The 18,313-nt window shown below is 58.3% G+C and overlaps 1 protein-coding gene across 7 annotated transcripts in view; it reads right to left on the bottom strand.

The window, feature by feature from the left end:
* Window positions 1–305: 305 nt before the first annotated feature.
* Window positions 306–18,313, bottom strand: part of COLEC11 (collectin subfamily member 11) — a 33,229-nt gene continuing 15,221 nt past the window's right edge. For 2 of the 7 annotated variants that reach the window (XM_040495967.1, XM_040495972.1), the window contains exons 3-7: window positions 17,320–17,391; window positions 5,209–5,280; window positions 2,350–2,403; window positions 1,142–1,237; window positions 306–999 (exon numbers count right to left, since the gene is read on the bottom strand). In XM_040495967.1, coding sequence (XP_040351901.1) covers window positions 470–999; window positions 1,142–1,237; window positions 2,350–2,403; window positions 5,209–5,280; window positions 17,320–17,391 — 824 coding nt within the window. In that variant the 3' untranslated portion in view covers window positions 306–469. Of the gene's footprint in view, window positions 1,000–1,141; window positions 1,238–2,349; window positions 2,404–5,208; window positions 5,281–8,044; window positions 8,572–17,319; window positions 17,392–18,313 lie in introns of those variants that run through there. The other 5 variants (XM_040495970.1, XM_040495969.1, XM_040495973.1 and 2 more) reach the window with 5 other exon arrangements.

The raw sequence follows: 18,313 nt of genomic DNA, 5'->3' as shown, positions 1-18,313 counted from the left end.
AAGCGTGAGACACTTAATATTTGTTTTCGCAAGACACTAGGTTCGGGGTAAGTTTGGGCAGTAACACCTGAAGCTCCTGGAGAAACCAAGGCAACACAGTAACACCAGGCACTCACCTGTCAGGTCTAGAGAACTTTTCCTTTCCCCGAAACCTGCGTTTGCAGCAAGCAAAATGTCCCTGCTTGGACAGTAGTGGAAAGGAACATAGATTTTATCGTCACTTACAGAACTATTGGCTGGAGTCACGTGGGTTCTTTTCCAGACAGAAATTCAAAGGAAGACAGTGATTCAAGAGCCCACTACCATTGTTGGTACTTGACGATTATCATGTTTAAGCTTTTATTTTATAGTCAGGACAAAGGCAAGAGCAATTCTGAGTAATGATTCCATAATGAGACTTGGCTACAATACAAGTGATAAAACCTCACTTGAGAAATAACTCCCGGAAACCTCTTTCCTCCCGGGCGGTTCAGAGGCCGCCGTCGCCCCGCCCCCCAGTGGGGCCCCGCCCCGCCCCGCGCAGGCGGCAGGTGCCTGGGGGCCCGCGCGCGTGCGCACTGCTCCGCTGGGGCCACGTGCGCGGCGCGCTCACACGTGCTCCTTGTCGAACTCGCACAGGAAGTGCATGGTGACGTGGCAGGCCACGTCGTTCCAGCCGCCCGAGGCCACCATCTCCACGCAGTCCTCCTCGTCGTACGCGTTGTTGGGCTCGCCGCTGCGCCACTTGTTGAAGGTCTGCATGGGCGAGCGGTCCGAGTACACGAACGTGCCCTCCCTCTCCAGGTCGTTGATGCCGATGAAGACGCGGGCCAGGCCGGCCTGCGCGATGTAGGCGGCCATCAGCCCATTGGCGGCCTCGTCCTTGGGCATGCCCAGCGTGCCCCCGCGGCCCTGGCACGACAGCTGCGCGTCCACGTAGCGCTTCTCCTCCTTCACCAGCAGGTAGATCTTGCTGTCGGTCTCGCGCACGCCGGCGACAGCTGCGGGGGGGGGGCAGTGCTGGAAAGTGAGCGCTCGCGTTCTGTAAGCACACTCGGGGCGCCGCACGCGCACACCCGCGGGACGCGGACGTGGGGACACGGCCGCCCGAGTCCCTCCGTACTCCCTCCGCCCCGCCCCCCTGGGCTGGGGTTGCGCGTACCATTTTTTATGAATTTCAGCTCCGCCGTCAGCTGGCTGACCTGGTTGTCCGTCTCCCCGATGGCCTTCCTCAGCTGGCTGCACTCACACGGGATGCCTGCGGACGCCGGCCCCTGTGTTAGTGAGACCGGACGGGACCGTGCCCGGGGTAGCCGCCCCCCCCCCCCCCCCCGATACAAAGCGCATTCGGCGAGGAGCAAGCCGGGCCTTGGAGGCCGGAACACCCAGATTGCGGGCTCTGTCCCCAAGGCGAGGGGAGGGGTGCGGGAACTTCAGCAGGACAGGACCAAGCCCAACCTGTTTTATTTTATTTGTACCTTAAAGTTTATTTATTAAGATAGCGCATGAGTGGGGGAGGGGCGGAGGACGACAGAGAGAGAGAGAGAGAGAGAGAGAGAGAGAGAATCCCAAGCAGGCTCCATGCTGTCTGTGTGGAGCCCACACTCACATACCGTGAGACTATGACCCGAGCCGGAACCAAGAGTCAGAGGCATAACCGACGGAGCCACCCAGGTGCCCCAGAGACCCACCTGTTTTAAAATCGGGCTCTGTTGCCGTGGAAGGAAGAGGGGAGGTGGGTGGAGGGTGGCCTTGTGGCAGCAACTCAGACCGTGGGGTTGGGGACGGCGACCGTGCGGAAGCAGAGAAGCCAGAGCATCCGAGGAAATGAGGGCCCAGGAGCGCGCCCGCTTGGGATTCCCTGCCTTTCCCTCTCTCCCTGCCCCTCCCTTGTCCATGGATGGACCTGAAGGCATTCTTGCCGCGTGAGGTGAGCCAGGCAGAGAACGACAAATCCTGCAGGACCTCACTCACATGTGTGGTGGGGGAGGGGAGCTGGAGGCCGGGGGTCAGACGGTGCAGACGCCCCACCCCCACCCCGGCTAAGATAGATGCCCACCAGGGATCCGATACACAAAGTTAACACTGCTCTGTAGCACACGGGAGGCTGCCGAGAGACCCAGTCCCCAGAGCTCTCCTCGCAAGTCCTGCTTTCTTCCGTCTTTTCTTTTTATTGTGTCTACACGAGAAGACGGATGTTAGTGGAACCCATTGTGGCCGCTTTGCGGTATCTGTGAATCAAACCGTCGTGCTGTACGTCTTAACCTTCTCCAGGGAGGTATGTCATTATTTTTCAGTGAGATTGGGAGAAAGTGCAAGTTTTAATACATTTTTTTTTTTTTACAAACCCTTGGGCCCTCTGTGCCATACCTGGTTCTCCATTAGGGCCGGGGGGCCCTATGTCACCAGAATCTCCTTTTTCACCTGAAAAAGGCAAGCAAAGTCAAAATCACCAAGTGGAGCTGGGACACGTCACTCAAGTTCAGAATTATCAGGGTTAACAACGTTCCGTGTGTCGTGTCCTAGGATCTTCCCCTGGATAACAGTGTTGTTTCTTCCATGGTAACATCCTAGGAGTTTCCCCTGGACCCTCTTTTTGCTGTGAATACAGAGAGTTGTATTCTATAGATCTCTAATTCTTCAGGCTCTCTCGATGTGACATGGGACACAGGCCTATCACTAGATTTTAGAGACTGCCAGACGATCCTTCTTTAAATCGACTCCAAAAACCCCAGATGTCTCATAGAACAATTTGTAGGTTCACGTCATGAACCTTTAACCCCCTGGGTCAGTAACAACTAACCCTGACTCCTACCTGTGCCCTCATGATGGCAGGGAAACTCAGGGAGAACGTGTCACGTGGGCACTGGGGTGGACCTGGGGACAGTCTCACCCCAATGGAGTAGAGAGTCCTTCCTGAGCCCTCTCCAAGGGCACCAGGGCCCCCACCTGGCCTGTCACGCTGCCTCCTGGAGACAGGATGTGCCATGCAGCCCTCCTGCCCAACCTTGCCCCGCGGCTTATAAAGGAAAGGCGGGGGGTGAGGGGCGCCTGGGTAGCTCAGTCGGTTAGGTGTCCGACTTCAGCTTAGGTCATGATCTCACAGTCTGTGAGTTCAAGCCCTGTGTCGGGCTCTGTGCTGACAGCTCAGAGCCTGGAGCCTGCTTCAGATTCTGTGTCTCCCTCTCTCTCTCTCTCTCTGCCCCTGCTCCACTCGTGCTCTGTCTTGCTCTCTCAAAAATAAATGTTAAAAAAAAAATGTTGTTTAAAAAGGAAAGGGGTTGGACACCACCATGGCCACCAAGCTTCCTGGCTACCCTAAGATGAATAAACTTTAAAAAAATAAAATAGATAAAATAAATATAAAATAAAACAATAAAATACACAACGAATGTACGAAGGCGCGTGAGCACTCCTACAGCGCCTTCTCCTCCCGGAGAGCCTAAACATCCAGCTGGCGTGGGCGGTGGAGGACCAGTGTCCCCTCCCTCTGTGCAGTCTCAGCACATTCTGTCAAGGGGGGGGGGAGGGGGGAGAGCGCGCCAGGTCCGTCCAGAAGACCCCTGTGACTCTCACCAGCATCAGGGCTCAGGAATGACAGACAGGTCAGCCTGACGAGCACATAAACTAAGCTGCACGAGGGGCTTGCTGGCAAGCTGTCCTGCGGTGAGACACAGACATTTATTCAGAGCACACGCTGTACGTGAAAAGCAGACACATCCCTACTCGTATGCCAACATCCATGGCGCTCTGCGCAGCACCTACCAGGACCTGACGGGTGGAAACAGCCCGAATCTCTGCCGACAGACACGTGAATAAGTAAGATGCGGTGTGGCCATGATTCAGCCTTAAAAAGGAAGGAAATGCTGACCTAGCTACAACACAGAGGAGCCTAGAACACGCTACACTCTGTGACATAAGTCAGACACAGATGACAAATCTAGTAGGATTCCATTTACGTGAATGACCTAGAACCTAGAGCACACAAAGTCATGGACCCCAAGAGTAGTGGTGACCACGGCTGAGGGAGGGGACCGGGGGACGCTGCCTCACGATGACCGAGTTTCTCTCCGGGGCCATGAGAACATTTTGCAAACGGTGGTGAAGGTGGTACATCACAAAGGTACTTCATCCCACTGACTTGTACGCCTGAAAATCGCTCACGTGGCAGATCTTATACTAGGAATGCTTTACCGCGATTTTTCAGAGCCTTTGCAAAGCACACGTCTCTCTCTGTGCCACGCGTATCTATCTATGTGCTCTTTACATAAGGAGTGGGCCATCCTGAACAGGTGCTCCCCGGAGCACCTGAGCTCCGCTGAGCTGGCCACAGCGGCCGTCACACTCCTGGCCGAGAACCTGCCGGGGACGGGCTGAGGCCGGGGGAGGTGCGTGACCACCGATCAGAACAAACCACCCGAACCCACTCGCAGCCCAAACCCCCGAGGCAGGTTACTGAGGCAGAAGAAACCCAGCACCAGAGTTGGGCAGACCACACGGACCCGCCCCCTGCGCCCCACCCTCACGTTGCCAAGCCCTGGCTGTCCCCAGCCTCGGCCGCCTCATTAGCACCCTTGGGGGAGGTGGGGAGACCCCCGTGGCCTCGCTTACTGAGAGCACAGGGCACACCAGGGGCCCAGGGAGGGTTTGCTGACTGGGCGGCGAGAGAGACAGAGGGGCTGTGTGGCTCGAGGCCACATCCTGACCTGCCCGCCCCTGCAGGGCCGTACGGTCAGAGGAGGTCTCGACACGGACCCAGGCAAGTGCAGGCGTCTCGTCACTAGAGGGCTGCCCTGACTGGCTGTTGCCTTCCTGGGCCCCGTTCGCACTCAGAGACACCCCACAGTTTCAAAAAATCACCAGAGCTGGAGGTGGACAGACAGCGTTTCCGGAATACCATCCTTCCATCAGTGAAACGGGGCTCCGGCGTCTCGTTAAACTGGTTACGGAAGTGGTAGTGACCGTCCTGCCAAGCACACCAGCCCCGGATCCCCCTCCCGGGTGCCCTGCGCGCCCTCCAGGACAGGAGCCCTCGCCCCGCCCTGGTGGGCGCACAGCCAGCAGGTGAGTCTGACCACCACTGCCCGCTGCAAACCCTGAGACCACAGCATCGCGTAGAAAGCACACAGAAGCACAGCCGCCAGGCGGGACTGGCCAGTCTGCAACCATCCTCGAGCTCCCGCACCCTGAGCCCGGGAAGGAATAGGGCAAGAAGCGCGTCGCAAATACCTTTAGAACCAATGGGACCAATTTTTCCATGGCGACCCACACTGCCCTTCTGTCCTTTGTCACCCATGTCTCCTGTAGAAAACAACAAGATCAAAGTTGGTTGGTGCGTGGGTGATCCGGCCTGCCTCCTGTTCAACATCGCACACGCACACGCACACACGCACAAGAGGAGACGGAAAACGTCCATCTGTCCTCTTAGTCTCTTCAAGGTCACGTGTGTGACAGACCCTGGAAGGTTCTTCACGGGTCACTGTTGATGTGTTTTCCAGAGGAAGACACACCTCGCCTAAAACTCACACACACTATGGAACGAAGGGGGCCCGCGGTGCATCCCTAATCCTGAACTCAGTCGAGGCCCCTCCGGTTACGTCCATGGACAAGGTTGTCTGTCCTCCGTCCCAGCCCGTCTTCCTGCACCTGGCCCCAGACCAAGTTGAGCAGACCACACTTCTGCAAAGGGGCACACGGGTCACCCTCCACCACCCGCTGGTGGGGGGGAAGGAAGGGAGAAGGAAGAGGGCGAGGCGGATCCTGGGAATGCTCCTAGGGTCACTAGTCTTCCAGCAAGGCCGGCTTGCACACCACCTGCAGTCCCATCACCGGAGCTTGGGGGGGTCACCAGTGCTGCCCCTCACCTCCTCCATACTTCCCATCACCGCAGGCTGGCCCGGTGACTGGTCCTCACGCCATGACCCCAGTGACGTCCTCGTAACAGTCCCCATGCGACCGTCCTCGCCGACCAGCTCACTAAGACCAAGAACGGCCCTCCTCACCCATTCACGGAACCAATCACGTCAGCGGGGGGATTTTCTCAACACTCAGACTTTCTCCCAGAAAGTGTCCTGAAACTGTCAGCAGCCATACCTGCCTGTCCGCTGGTGATCGCCACAGACCGCAAGCCAAGCCGGCCAGCATCAAACAAACATGCAGAACATTCAGTAGAAAAAACACAAGATCGGCTTTAATTTAAGAATCTGAAACTACATGAAACTCAGCATAAGCAGCTCGGCAGGAGAGACGTGGTCGGAAGGACTGTGTGTGATGCAGATGAGGCTTTGTCCTGCTGTCCTGACGCCCACCCTCTCCTTTAACCTGAGGACTTCCCAGCCAAGAGCTCTTAGTTTTGCGATATTCCCTAAGTTCGGGACTGAGACCAGAGGCTTCAGAAGAGCTGCAGCTCAAACGGAAACACACCCGTCACACACACAGCTGGCTGAGGCTCACACAGGAAGCACACTCACGCCCGTTCTCTTACACGAGTGACTCACGACACAGAGGAGACGCAGAGGACCTGATTGGCTTGTCCGGGTCAAGCGCCCGGGGTATGGCAGGGCCAGGACCGAGCTGTGACCGCAGATCTGAGACCCCACGGGAGGCGGGGGACGCCACAGAAACCGAGGCCAGGCTGGCCCAGCCACCACAGAGGCGACTCAGGCCACAGGTCCTGCGGACTGCGTGCTGTGCCTGGTGCCAGGGACACGGGGCGACAGGACTGAGACCTGCGGGGAAGATCTGGGGGCGATCAGACACCTGTAACGGGTGTAATAACCAGAGAGGGTGTGAGTAAGCCCTGAGAGGGGCCTGAACCCATGGACCAGGGTGGAGGAAGGATGGAGGGGGGTGGGAGCCAGGGAGGAGAGTGACAGGATGCCATTGGTGCTTGGCCCGCAGAGGGGCTGGAAGGGGGCGCAGACACAGGGTCGGGGAGCAGGCCCCGGCGGGACGGTGTGGGAGCAGCAGTACCAAACGTCATGGACAGCCCATGTGAGGGGTGACAACGGCAGCAGGGGACCCTACCCCCCAGGGCACACGGAGGTGGGGGAGGGCAGGGAAAGGGCGCGGTCCCCTGGACCGCACAGCTGGGGTGTGGGGCAAGGCTGGCCGTGACTCAGTGTGCCTCGAGGGCGCCCGGCCGGTGCGTCCGCGGTTACTGGCAACAGGCAGCCTGGTGATGTCGCCCCAAGGGGACGGGCCCCGGGGACCCCACTGCAGGAGGGGGCCCGCAGGGTCAGAGCCCAGTGAGACAGGTGGGACGGGGCGAGAGCATGAGGCCCGGGGTGGGTGGGGTGGGGGTCCCAGTGGGGCAGCAAAGAAGGGTGGGTGCGGAGACAGCGCCCCCTAGTGCGGGGCAGCCCCCACTGCGCCAGCCTGGGGCACAGCGGTCCGTGCGCCGCTGAGCGCTATCTGCGCTGCTCTGTCCCCTGAGGCGCCAGCCCTGCCTCCCGTCCTCAGCCAGACGACCCTGAGTCGCCCGGCCACACTCCGGTCACCAGGCCGGCCCATCCTGCCGACGGGGTCCACGGGACAGGCTCACCTTCATCAACCCCAACCGCGAGCCGTCAGGGCAGCAAAGGAAGACGGCCAAGAACAGGTCTCAGGCCAGCAGTCAGCCCCGCACGTGCCCGCCCGGTGATCCCGCACCAGACAGCGCCGCCCACACCGCGTCACTCTCCGCGCAGCCCGCGGCGAAACACGCCCGACATTCGTCTTCCCCCAGGCCGCGCCCCTGACGTTTCAGTTCTCGCTGGAACGGCCGCCTCTTCCTCTGAGCACGGCCGTTCTGTCTTTGTTCATCTAGTGATGAACCCCCCCCCCCCCAGGCAGAGTGTCCCAGCACAGCCCGACCATCACCTCCGCAGGGAACTGAAGTGTGCCCCTCCACCCCCACCCAGTGTCCGCTGCTGAAGCCCGAAGCCCTAACCCCTAACCAGGGGCTGCAGGTGGGCCTTGGGAGGTGACCGGGCTTAGATGAGGGCACGAGGGTGGGGCCCTGGTAGGAAGGAGAGACACAGGTGGGGGAAAGAGCGCCGTCCCCCGCCGGGGACGAGGTCCTCACCAGAGGCAGCCGGATCTGGACGTCCAGCCTCCAGCACCGGGAGGAATTAATTCCTGGTGACTGTGGCGTGTCCACTCAGCCTCTTGCAAAGAGCGTTCTGCGGAAACATCAACGTTCCCTGGGAGGCGACAGTGTTAGTGCTGCACACGGCCTGTGCGCCCGCTGCCGGCCTCATTCCCCAGGCCTCCCTTCCAAAGGCTAACCTAGCTGTCCCCCAACTCTCCACGGGGCCCCCTTCCTGGGGCCCCGGGAGGGATCTCAAGCGCCGGAGAAGCTGGGCTGGGCCGCAGGACAGGTGTCAGGATGACCTCAGCATGTGTGCCTCTGTAACTGTCGAGTGTCCCCCACACCTAAGGTGGTTTTGCTTGTTTTCACTCAGCGGTCAGCCGTGACAGCAGTCTGCTGAGACATTTGGTGTCTCGTCCTCACGGGGAAGGTCAGGCCCACTAAAGACCACACAAGCTCGAACGGCACTCCCACCAAGGCAGCGTCCAGAGCAGGACGTCTCGGTGGAGACCGCCCGACCGAACCCTGTCTCCAGATGGGAAGGCAAAGGCCCAGAGAGACCCGGAGGCTTGCGCCTGCGCTAACCGGCTGGGCCCCCGCCAAATCCCCCGACACAGGGGCAGGGCCGCCAGATCCCAGAGGATGATGGAGTGCGCCTTCCTGTTCAAAAGCCCGAACACGACAGAGGAGACTGGGAGCCACAGTAGAGCACAGACTGGACGTGAGTGCGGCCCCATCACGTGACTGAAGAGCCTGCTGGCCGCTGGGAAGATCCCACCCCGAAATGTGGGAGGGGATTCTCCCTGAGCCCTACCCCCCCCCCCCCCGCCCCGCACAGAGAAACTGAAAACAACACCTGGCCCTCTGCCCCCATCCAGACGGCTCGCCTCCCTCCCGCACAGGGAAGAGGTGGGGAGAGCCAGAGGAGAGTGCCTGCCTGCAGGTGCGTGGCCGCGAAGTGTTTTCCCCACCTCCACAGAACGATTAATTACTGATTGATTTCATCAGCGGAAAACGCGCCCTGAGGGTCCGCACACATCCTGCCTTCTGGGTAACTTAAAACCCGGCAGTAACTTGAGAGCATTTGGCTCTTGGCCCAGCTCCGAATGGCACGGCCAACGTTAACGCTGATTCAAGGTCGCTGCTGTCACGTGCCCCCCGGCCCCTGCCCTTGGAGAAGTGTGGGACCGTGCCTTGGGGGCTCTGGGGAAAATGGGTGCCAGGAGGGACATCGCGCAGCTCACGGAGCAGGGTGACAGAGGTGGTCATGGGGCCCTCGGCACGCTGGCACCCGGGTCTCAGACATCAGCCTCCGGAGCCGCGGGAGAATAAACAGCTGTTGTTTACAGCCCCGGGCCCGTGGTATTTGTCACGGCAGCGCTAACAGTCCAGTACGCTTTCTCTGCCCCCAGCGAAACTGGGATTCAGAGAGGCAAAGCCACCCACCTCGAGTCACACAGCGAGCTAGGCACGCCTGTTGTTCAGTGGCCTGGAGCACGGACCCAGCACATGAGACCCCGATCGCAGTCCTTTGCCCATGCGAGCTGGGACAAGTTACGGTCCTCTCTGAGCCTCTGGGTCCTCTCTGTAAAGGGGACCCTGGGTCGCTGAGCACATGGTAACGTACGTTCCGTTCAGACTGAGGTCTCCTTCTCCAGCCCACACCTCGGCTGAGGAGCAGGGGCCGGTCTTCCAGCACCAGAGAGGCTCCCCGTGGAGCCAGTCACACCCGGAAGGCTACACTGCCACGAGCGGGGCTGAAAGTATGCTACGGACTTATGGGAAGACAAACACTACCCCCCGCCCCGGGCTGCCTCGGCCGAGGCTGAGGACACCTGGCCATGGGGACCCGGGACAGCTGCCAGTTGGCCCCGCCTTACCTATCGCCAGACTGTCCCTTTTGCCCTCAACAATGTCCTCTTCCACCAGGCCCCCCTCCACAGGCCCTGAGACGTGGCAAAACCCGGTCGTGCCACACGCCGCAACAACCTTACAGGAGGGCCGGTGTGGGGAAGGGCCGGCCCTGGGGACCGCCAGGCCTGAGTGCGGGTCAGAGACTCCACACCTCCATGCACGGCTCCCACCCGCTGCAGACCTGCTTTCACTGGGCAAAATGAGCAGAGCCATCCTTTGCCGGTGCTGGGCGATGCACACACAAACATAGGCACACACGTGCATATACGCAAGTGTGCAAGTATGTGTGTGTGCACACGCGTGTGCACATATACACATACGACACACTCATGCAAGCACGCACCCATACGTGCCAACATAAATGCAGGTGTAAACGCGTGTCCTTGTGTGCACACACATACGTGCCAACATACACATGCCTATTCCAACATACGTACACACGTAGAAGCATACGCACAACCCATACACCCGTGTGTGTGCACAAGTGCACGAACACAAACGTATCTTTTATCCTCACACCTCTCGAGGTTGTGAAGCTGGTAAGCACTGGCTGGGCTTGAACCCAGACCACCAGGGCACCCAGGAGGCCCCCCTGCACACTCGCCCCCTGCCACAGCCCCTGTGCACTGACCTACCCCTGGGGTGGCTACCGTTCCCAAGAGGAACGTTCTGTGTCTTGGGTGTGTTGGAGACACAAAGGTAAGAACCATTAAACTCCCCCGAGATGGTCAGCACATTCTCCATAGCGATCCCGGGCGGTTTGTGTAGCTGACTTGTTTTCACTCGCGGACGTTTCTTGGGCGGAGAAATAGTGTGGTAATAAGCCCGGAGGCTCTCACGGGAGCACCGATGGCCTTTTTGCCTGCTTCCGGGAAGGTTTTCTTGCCCTCCAAACGACAAGAAGCTTTTTGCAAAAAGCAAACAAATTTCCCTGCCTCGGATGTAGGAGGTGATTGGAAATGCACCAGACGCACTTGGATCCCGTCCCCGTAAGTTTGAAGAGCTGGCGGAGGCTCCCCAGGGAGCCGGGAGCTGACGTGATGTCCCTCCCTCGTCCCGTCCCACTAATGAGAAGCGTGCAAGAGCGTGTCTGTCCTCTAGACACACAGGAGGAACGAAGGAGCGGGAGCAGAGCACGGCAGGCACGTGATTCTGATTAATTTTAATGAAGATCTCACACAGCCCTTTGAAGTGGAGACAGGGGAGAGAGGGCACTCGGAATTCACTTCCTCAGCGATTTTTAACGAAGGGTAATGTGCACGTTGCAGAGCCCAGAAAGCCTGCCACCGACACAGGGTCACGCTCCACCTTGGCGCGCCAGGAGGGCCCTGGCTTCCAAGGGGAGCGGCCCGGGGGGCCCCCTAATCTTGTCCTCCTAGCAGGGCGCCTTGAAAACGTGGATGACACACTTAGCGGGCCGTGTCAGCAGAGCCAGCCCTGTACGGTTTCCACCTCGCTGTGCAGGCTAGAAATGTGCAAATTACGCTTATTTCAGTAAAGGACAAAGGACAGCAGGAGGTTTCTGAAGCTCCTCCGGCTGGACTCTTATTTCGGAAAAGGCATCCATCGGCTGGCGGGCACTTTCTCCTGTTTGAGTCCCCCTGGCAGGGGGGCCGCTCCGTGTGCCCACCCGAGCCCCTCCCCCCGCCCCAGCACACAGCAAATCCGCCAGAGGCCCCACGGGACGCGGTTGCACTTTACGGGATCCGAGATGAGCAGGGCACCCAGGTGAGGGCGAGCAGACGTTCACGACCGACCTGCAGTGCAGACGCTGGAACGCTGTTCCACGCAGGAACGGCACCGCCTGGGCGCCTGCCGACGGGTGCCCGCGTCTCAGCCGCCTCCGGAACGGAAGCTGCACCGTCACAAGGGCCCGGCTGGTTCCCTTGTGCACCACGGTTTGAGAAGCAGCAGCGGAGCAGAGCCAGTGAGAAGAACCCAGCTCTGCGTGGCCCGATCCTTGGCCACAGACCCACAGACCCACGTCTGCACCCCTGGGGCCCTCGGCGCAGCGGACAGGGTCACCGCAGATTTCAAACATACTTGAAGAGGCTGAATTTCAAATTATTTTTCAATTGATCGAGGTCTTTCCAAGCGCCGGTCTCGCGTGAGACCAAGATGAAAGCGGGTGGGTCACGCCCACCACGCACGGGGCGGACTTGCCATTAAAGGCCAGTCACCAGCGGGGCCTCTTCCGAAGGACCCCAGGAGAAATGCCCCTCAGGCCTCGATGCCAGAGGCGGTTTGCAAGCGTGAGCAGCTCGCGTGTTTTGCCAGATGGAGCCCGAGTCCCATGGTCTTCGGGAACTGCAAAGCCCTGAGAGTAGGCGGCAGCCTGGGGGGGGCGGGAGGGCCCACGACGTCCCGGAGCCCGCAGGACCCCCTCCGCCTGCAGGTGCTCCACGCTATGGACACTCGCGCTGCTGCACAAAGAGAGGAAGTTTGAGAGTCGCTGACCTAAGTGGCTGTGTCATCCTTCTGGCACTGATGTGAGAACCGTGGAGCCGTCTTGGCGGGTCACCTGACCGAAGGCAGAGGACCTCACTGCGCGAATTTCATGCAGATAACCTCATCCGGGGGCTCCTGGGTGCTCCAGTCGGTTGAGCGTCCCACTCTTGACTTTGGCTCAGGTTACGAGCTCCCAGTTCGTGGGTTCGAGCCCCGCGTCGGGCTCTGCTCTGACAGCACGGAGCCTGCTTGGCATCCTCTGACCCCCTGTCTCTCTGCCCCCCTTTTCTCTGCAGATGCGTGCACTCTCTCTAAAATAAAATTTTATGTAACAATCTCATGTTATCCATACGTATTTTGCGGTGTCCAAAATTTTCTACCTTAGCTGAAACGTAGTATGTTGTATTTTAAACATGCCACGAAACAAAACAGAATGGGGAGAAGGGGAGGGAGAGAGATTAGCGGATTAGCTGTGGAGGCAAAGGGCGATGTAAGGGTCCCTCCCGCACTTCCAGCAGCAGCCCCGGGGGTGAGGGGCACTCTCTCCACTGTGGGGAGCAGCAGGCCCCCATCAGCGGCTCCTGGCGATCTGCCCAAGATGTGAAGGAGGGGCTGAGCCCCATAGGCAGCGTCGGGACCACAGATCCATCCAGTCCCGGGACTTCCCCAAAGGGAGGAAGCCCTGCTGTGGCGCACTTGTGGAAAATGACTCGTCGGGGAAGGGACCCACCCTGCAGTGGTGAACGGAGAGGAGGGGAGGGACTCGCCCAGACACTGAGCCAGAAGGACAGGAGGCTCAGGGTGTCATCAGCACTCACGAGACCCAAGGCTGCGGAGCCTCAGATGAGAAAGTGGGTTGGAAAGTTGAGGGCGAGACTCTGCACGTGAACCTCCTGGCAGCGGTTGGACCAGGTGCTGGAGAGAGGCTCTGGGGACCCTCAGCAGCCACCGTGAGGCAGGCGGACGACACGTGTGCAAGCGGGAGCACCCCGAGAAGGGCGGAGGACCCCACCCCTGAGGCCCGGACGGCGCCCCACCTGGCACAGCCAGATCACAGCTGAGGAAGCTGCAGGGCGGTGCTGTGGGCAGGAAGCCGGCGTCGGGGCAACCGGGTGAAAGCTCAGAACGGCAGCATCGGTCACCAGTAAGGTGTGATAGAGATTTAAAAACTAATAAACTTTTTATACTTCTCAAGGAGTCCAGTGATATTTACACGGAAAGAAATGATTCCGAGAAATGAAAAAAGGCGGCGGTCCCTTTGCCCACGCCCAGGTGGTGCCCGGATGCTAAGAGCAGACACGTCCCGGACCCCCGGTTCCTGCAATGCTCGCTGCTGTCCGCGTGCGTCTCCGCGGGAGAGAAGAGCCTTCTGGAAGCTACAGGTGTTGGAGACCGGGCACCAGGAAGAGTGTGGCCGAGCGGTGGCTGTGAGCCACCAAAACCCTCCCGGACAGGAGGGGAGGGTGGGAAAGAGGGTGGGAGGACCCTCAGGCCCTGAGCGGCTGCCACCCCGTGCTGCACAGAGGCCGGGGGGAGGGGGTCTGTGGAGGCCCCGGGAGCTGTGCTCATCCTTCCCGGGAGCTTTGCTACAGGGGAGCCGGGCCTGGCACTTCCGAGGTCGCCCACAGCTCTCTCCACGTCCAGCGCAGACCGTGAGCGCGCTGTCAGCACGCGGGGTGTCTGCAGGAGGCCAGAGACCACAAACCCTCACCCCAGGGACACCTGCTGTAGGTCCAGCCACCTTTATAAAACGCGCCAACATCAAAAATCAGCTCGTGGTCTTTGTCCAGAATACCAAAAATATGGAAGGAACGAGGAAGGGGCGCCTGGGTGGCTCAGTCGGTTAAGCATCTGACTTCAGCTCAGGTCATGAGCTCGTGGTTTGTAGTTTCGAGCCTCGCGTCGGGCTCTGTGCTGACAGTATGGAGCCTGCTTGGATTCTCTCTCTCCCTCTCTGTCAGCTCCTCTGTAGCTCTCTCTCTCTCTCTCTCTCTCTCTCTCTCTCTCTCTGCCCCTGTCCCACTCACACTCTCTCTCTCAAGATAAAGAAAAGAAACAGCATGCAAATTTATGTGAACAACGTAATCACAACAAAGCAAAAAAAGGCACGAAAAAAGGAAACCTACCGAAAATAAGTAGCAGTCTCTGGGTGATTTTAGTATGGCTGACTTTCTCACTTCCGGTATGCATAAACCTTCTATCAGAGCACCTGTTACTGCTGCGCGTTGGAGAGAGCTGAAACAGGGCAGTTACTTCATGAAGGCAGGACTTCACTGCCACTTGCCTGTTGAGCTCAAACACGGTGACTTGGAAGACACATCAGGGAAACGGGATCGTGAGATGAATTTGTGAGCATCTAGGATTGGGGAGCTAGCCCACTTCCCGGCTGCACAATATAGAATCGTCCCCACAAAGAAGCAGAGAAACATCCTCTTACCACTGTGTAAATTTCATCACTAGTTCAGTAATAAAATTAGAGGTACATGTACAGCACTTTCCACTTTCCTGAGAAGTATGGTAATGAAATAAAAACAGCAAGCCCTGTAGTTCTGAGATTGTTACCACAACCCAAGCGCTTTGCGAAGCACAAGCTGACCACGGAGCCCGCCCCGCCCGCCCCCCGGGGCCGGCTCTCCTGCCGGTCAGCTGGGCTGGCATCCTGCAGGGGCCCCAGGAGAGGGGCTCCTGCCTCCCTCACTCCTGCTCCACGGATGGAGTGCTCCAGAAAACGGGAAGAGTGCACAGAGAGGTATGCACGGATAGCCTTTTTGAAGTATTCTAAGGAAACGTATTCTAAGGAGATATTCAGAGGTAGGAAAAGTATCTTACATATTAAGAAGAAAAAGAACCCAAAAGCATTTTTTAAAGGCTGAAAAAGACACAATAGAAGAACCAAAAGAAAAGAAATACAAATGGCTTTTAAATACACGAAAAGTGACTCTGCCTCATTGATAATAAGAGAAGCAAAGTGAAGCCTCCTAAGGCGGCATTTTCCTACGGTCAGACTGGCAGCTTTCCCACCTCAGCGAGGGCGTCGGGCGACGGTTCTTTGTGTTGACCGTGAGAGAGCGCATTGCCTCCATCCTTTGGGAGGGCAAGATCGACCAAAATGTCAAATGCTTGAGCACGCTGACCTGGCGATCACACTGTTAGAAATTCACCTTCAAGCCGTACTCATACACGCTTAAAAAGGACACATACTGGATCATTCTCTGCAGCAAACCCCCCTCCAGGAATGGAGCCCAGTTGAAGCAGGATGAGTCCACACGCGGAATCCCACGTCACCACGGGGGAGGAGGCAGGAAACACGTCCGTGCCCGCATAGAATGATCTCGGGGACATATTGTTAAGTGAAAGAGGGAAATGCAGATCAATACGTGTACAGTGTAACCGTCTGCACAAAAGGAGGGAGGAATAGAGCGTACACATGCTTGCCGATTCGATTCGCGGACTATCTCTGAAAAGAGAAATCAACCCAGTGGGGGGGAGGGTGCCAGGGAGCATGGAGTTTCTTTGAACTTTGAGAAGGAGTAGGCTTTGAACTTTGAACTATGAGAATAGTTCACTTATTTTTTTAACTAATTTGTTAGGAGTGAAGGAGAAAACAAGAAATAAAAATCATCAGGGATGATGGAGGCATCGTGACCAAAATACCCTGGGTCTTGAATGTGACCAGGGGCTTCCCAGGTGTGTGCAGCTGTCCTACTCATGACTCGTGCATCAAAAGGAGCATGTCCAGAAATCATACCTCAAAAAAGTGAAAAAGTAGTGCATATGCTTGAACACACAGTAAAGCCTTGGTTTGTGAGCATAATTTGTCTGAGAATCACGCTTGTAATCCAAAGCGCTCGTATATCAAAGCGAGTTTCAAGAACCATTGGCTCGGATGTGATCACGTGACATCCAGTGTCACGTACCGCCCGTATTGCAAGACGTCGCTCGTTTATCAAGTTAAAATTTATTGGAAATGCTTGCTCGTCTTGTGGAACACTCGCAGAACAAGTTACTCGCGATCCAAGGTTTTACTGTATATGCTCAATGGCCTTTATCCGCATTGTTGTAATAACTTTTTGAAAACTGGAAACCACCTAGCTCTCCAGTGTTACGGGATCGACTGGGGGACCAGCTGGGCGGATGGCAGCGTAATTCCCAGAGCACAGTGGGTATACGCTGGCACGCGCCTCTACCCCGTTTACTGGGCAGCGACTTCACGGGTACGATCTATTTCCTGTAGGACTCAGCACGGCCCGGGGGGATAGGGACAATGACACTGCTGTCCTAAGAAGGAAGCTAGGAAGCTAGGAAGCTAAGAAGGAACTAGGGTCTTTTAGCCAAGGTGGGGGAGCCACTGTGTACCCCACACACACCAGCCAAGTCTGTCCACTTGGTCCTTTGCACACCCCCATCACTGCTCGCACGCCTCCTTATCTGCTCACACACCTTCTTATCTGGTTAAGTGTTCCCATCACTGCTCGCACGCCTGCGTCACTGCTCGCACGCCTGCTTAACTGCCCGCACGCCTCCACAAAACTGCTTGAAATCCTCCATAACTTTTGGCACACCTCCATCACTGCGTGCACTTCTCCATAACCGTTGCACAGTCTCACAATTGCACTTATATGTGTAATGTTCACAAATGATCCCCATTTTGCAGAGGACCCTGGTGAGGGGCTAGGCCAGGACTGAATTTCCATGCACGTAACCACCCTATTATGTGGGAAGGGGCACCCTTGCACCCTGGTTCACTCCAAGGTGTCGAATTCCTTTCGAATCCCCGCCCCCCCACCCCCACCCCCCACCCCGTGGCTCCTGCAGGAGCCAGAGCACCAGCTGTTTCCTCTCGGGCAGATCTCTGAGGGGCCGAGAAGGGCCAGACCTGGGGGAGGGAGGGGGGAAGGGGCGGGTACCTTTCTCTCCCGTGGGGCCGACTCTTCCGGGCCGTCCGGGTGCACCTTTGTCCCCCTTCTGTCCGGCATCCCCTGTGGAAGAAGTCACCGCATTTAGGACCTCGTTCTGGGCTCACGCTGCAGTGTGACATGGGGAGGACTGACAACAGACGGCTTGTCGCCGTATCTGAGCTACCAGCCAGGCCCCGTGGCCTCCTCTCCCCCACCCCAGCCCCCAGGAGATTTCATCTCTCATTCCGACCATCTCCCACCCCCGCAGGCCTTCACCCCTCCTCCCGGCCCCCATCACGAGATCTCAAGTTGCCCCGCCCCAAATCTGTGTGGGCTCTGCCTCCGCCCCCCCCCTCCGCCTTCCCTCCGGGGATGTTGTGTGTCCCTCTCTCCAGTCATGCCTCTGGGCCAGCTCGCCCTCTGGTGCACAGCCCTCCCTGAGACCTTCTCTGACTGCCCGGCTGCCCCTCCGCCCCCACGGCCACTTGAGGGGCCCAGGGGTTTCTCGGATCCCCCATGGCCAGGTGTCCTTCTGGCCACCCACCCTGCGTCTGGCTGATGCACCCGGGAAGAATAATCAGGTGCCCATGTCAGCACCGCCTGGTCCCTTCAGCACGAGCCCCCCACCCCCACCCCGCCACCTCCACCCCCACAGCACATGCTCCTGTTGGGGGCCGGGCACCTGTGACCAGGTGGGCACATCCGCCTGATTCAGTTCGTTATCAAGGTGGGTCCTGCTCTCAGTCACTCTGCGCGCCCCCAGGTGTGTCCTGCTCTCCGCCCACACTACATGCCCCCGCCTTTATCACGGGTCCGGGCATGTTTTGGTGGCAGTCACCTGCTGTTCTTTTATCTGTTGCTGATTTCATTCGGAACTGAAACAGGGAGATGGGCTGTTAAGTCTCCTGAGACCCCACACTGGCCACAAATGGACCCGATGGCTTTTCCCCAGGGATGAGTCCATCCTACAACTTTCCTAGTTCCGGTGGCCACACTGATGCTC

Source organism: Herpailurus yagouaroundi, unplaced genomic scaffold (genome assembly GCF_014898765.1).
Source record: "Herpailurus yagouaroundi ecotype Mexico unplaced genomic scaffold, PumYag 188, whole genome shotgun sequence".
In the NCBI taxonomy this organism is placed as follows: Eukaryota; Metazoa; Chordata; class Mammalia; order Carnivora; family Felidae; genus Herpailurus; species Herpailurus yagouaroundi.
Note: the sequence above shows the minus strand (reverse complement) of the source record. Positions and strands in the feature narration are given on the sequence as shown.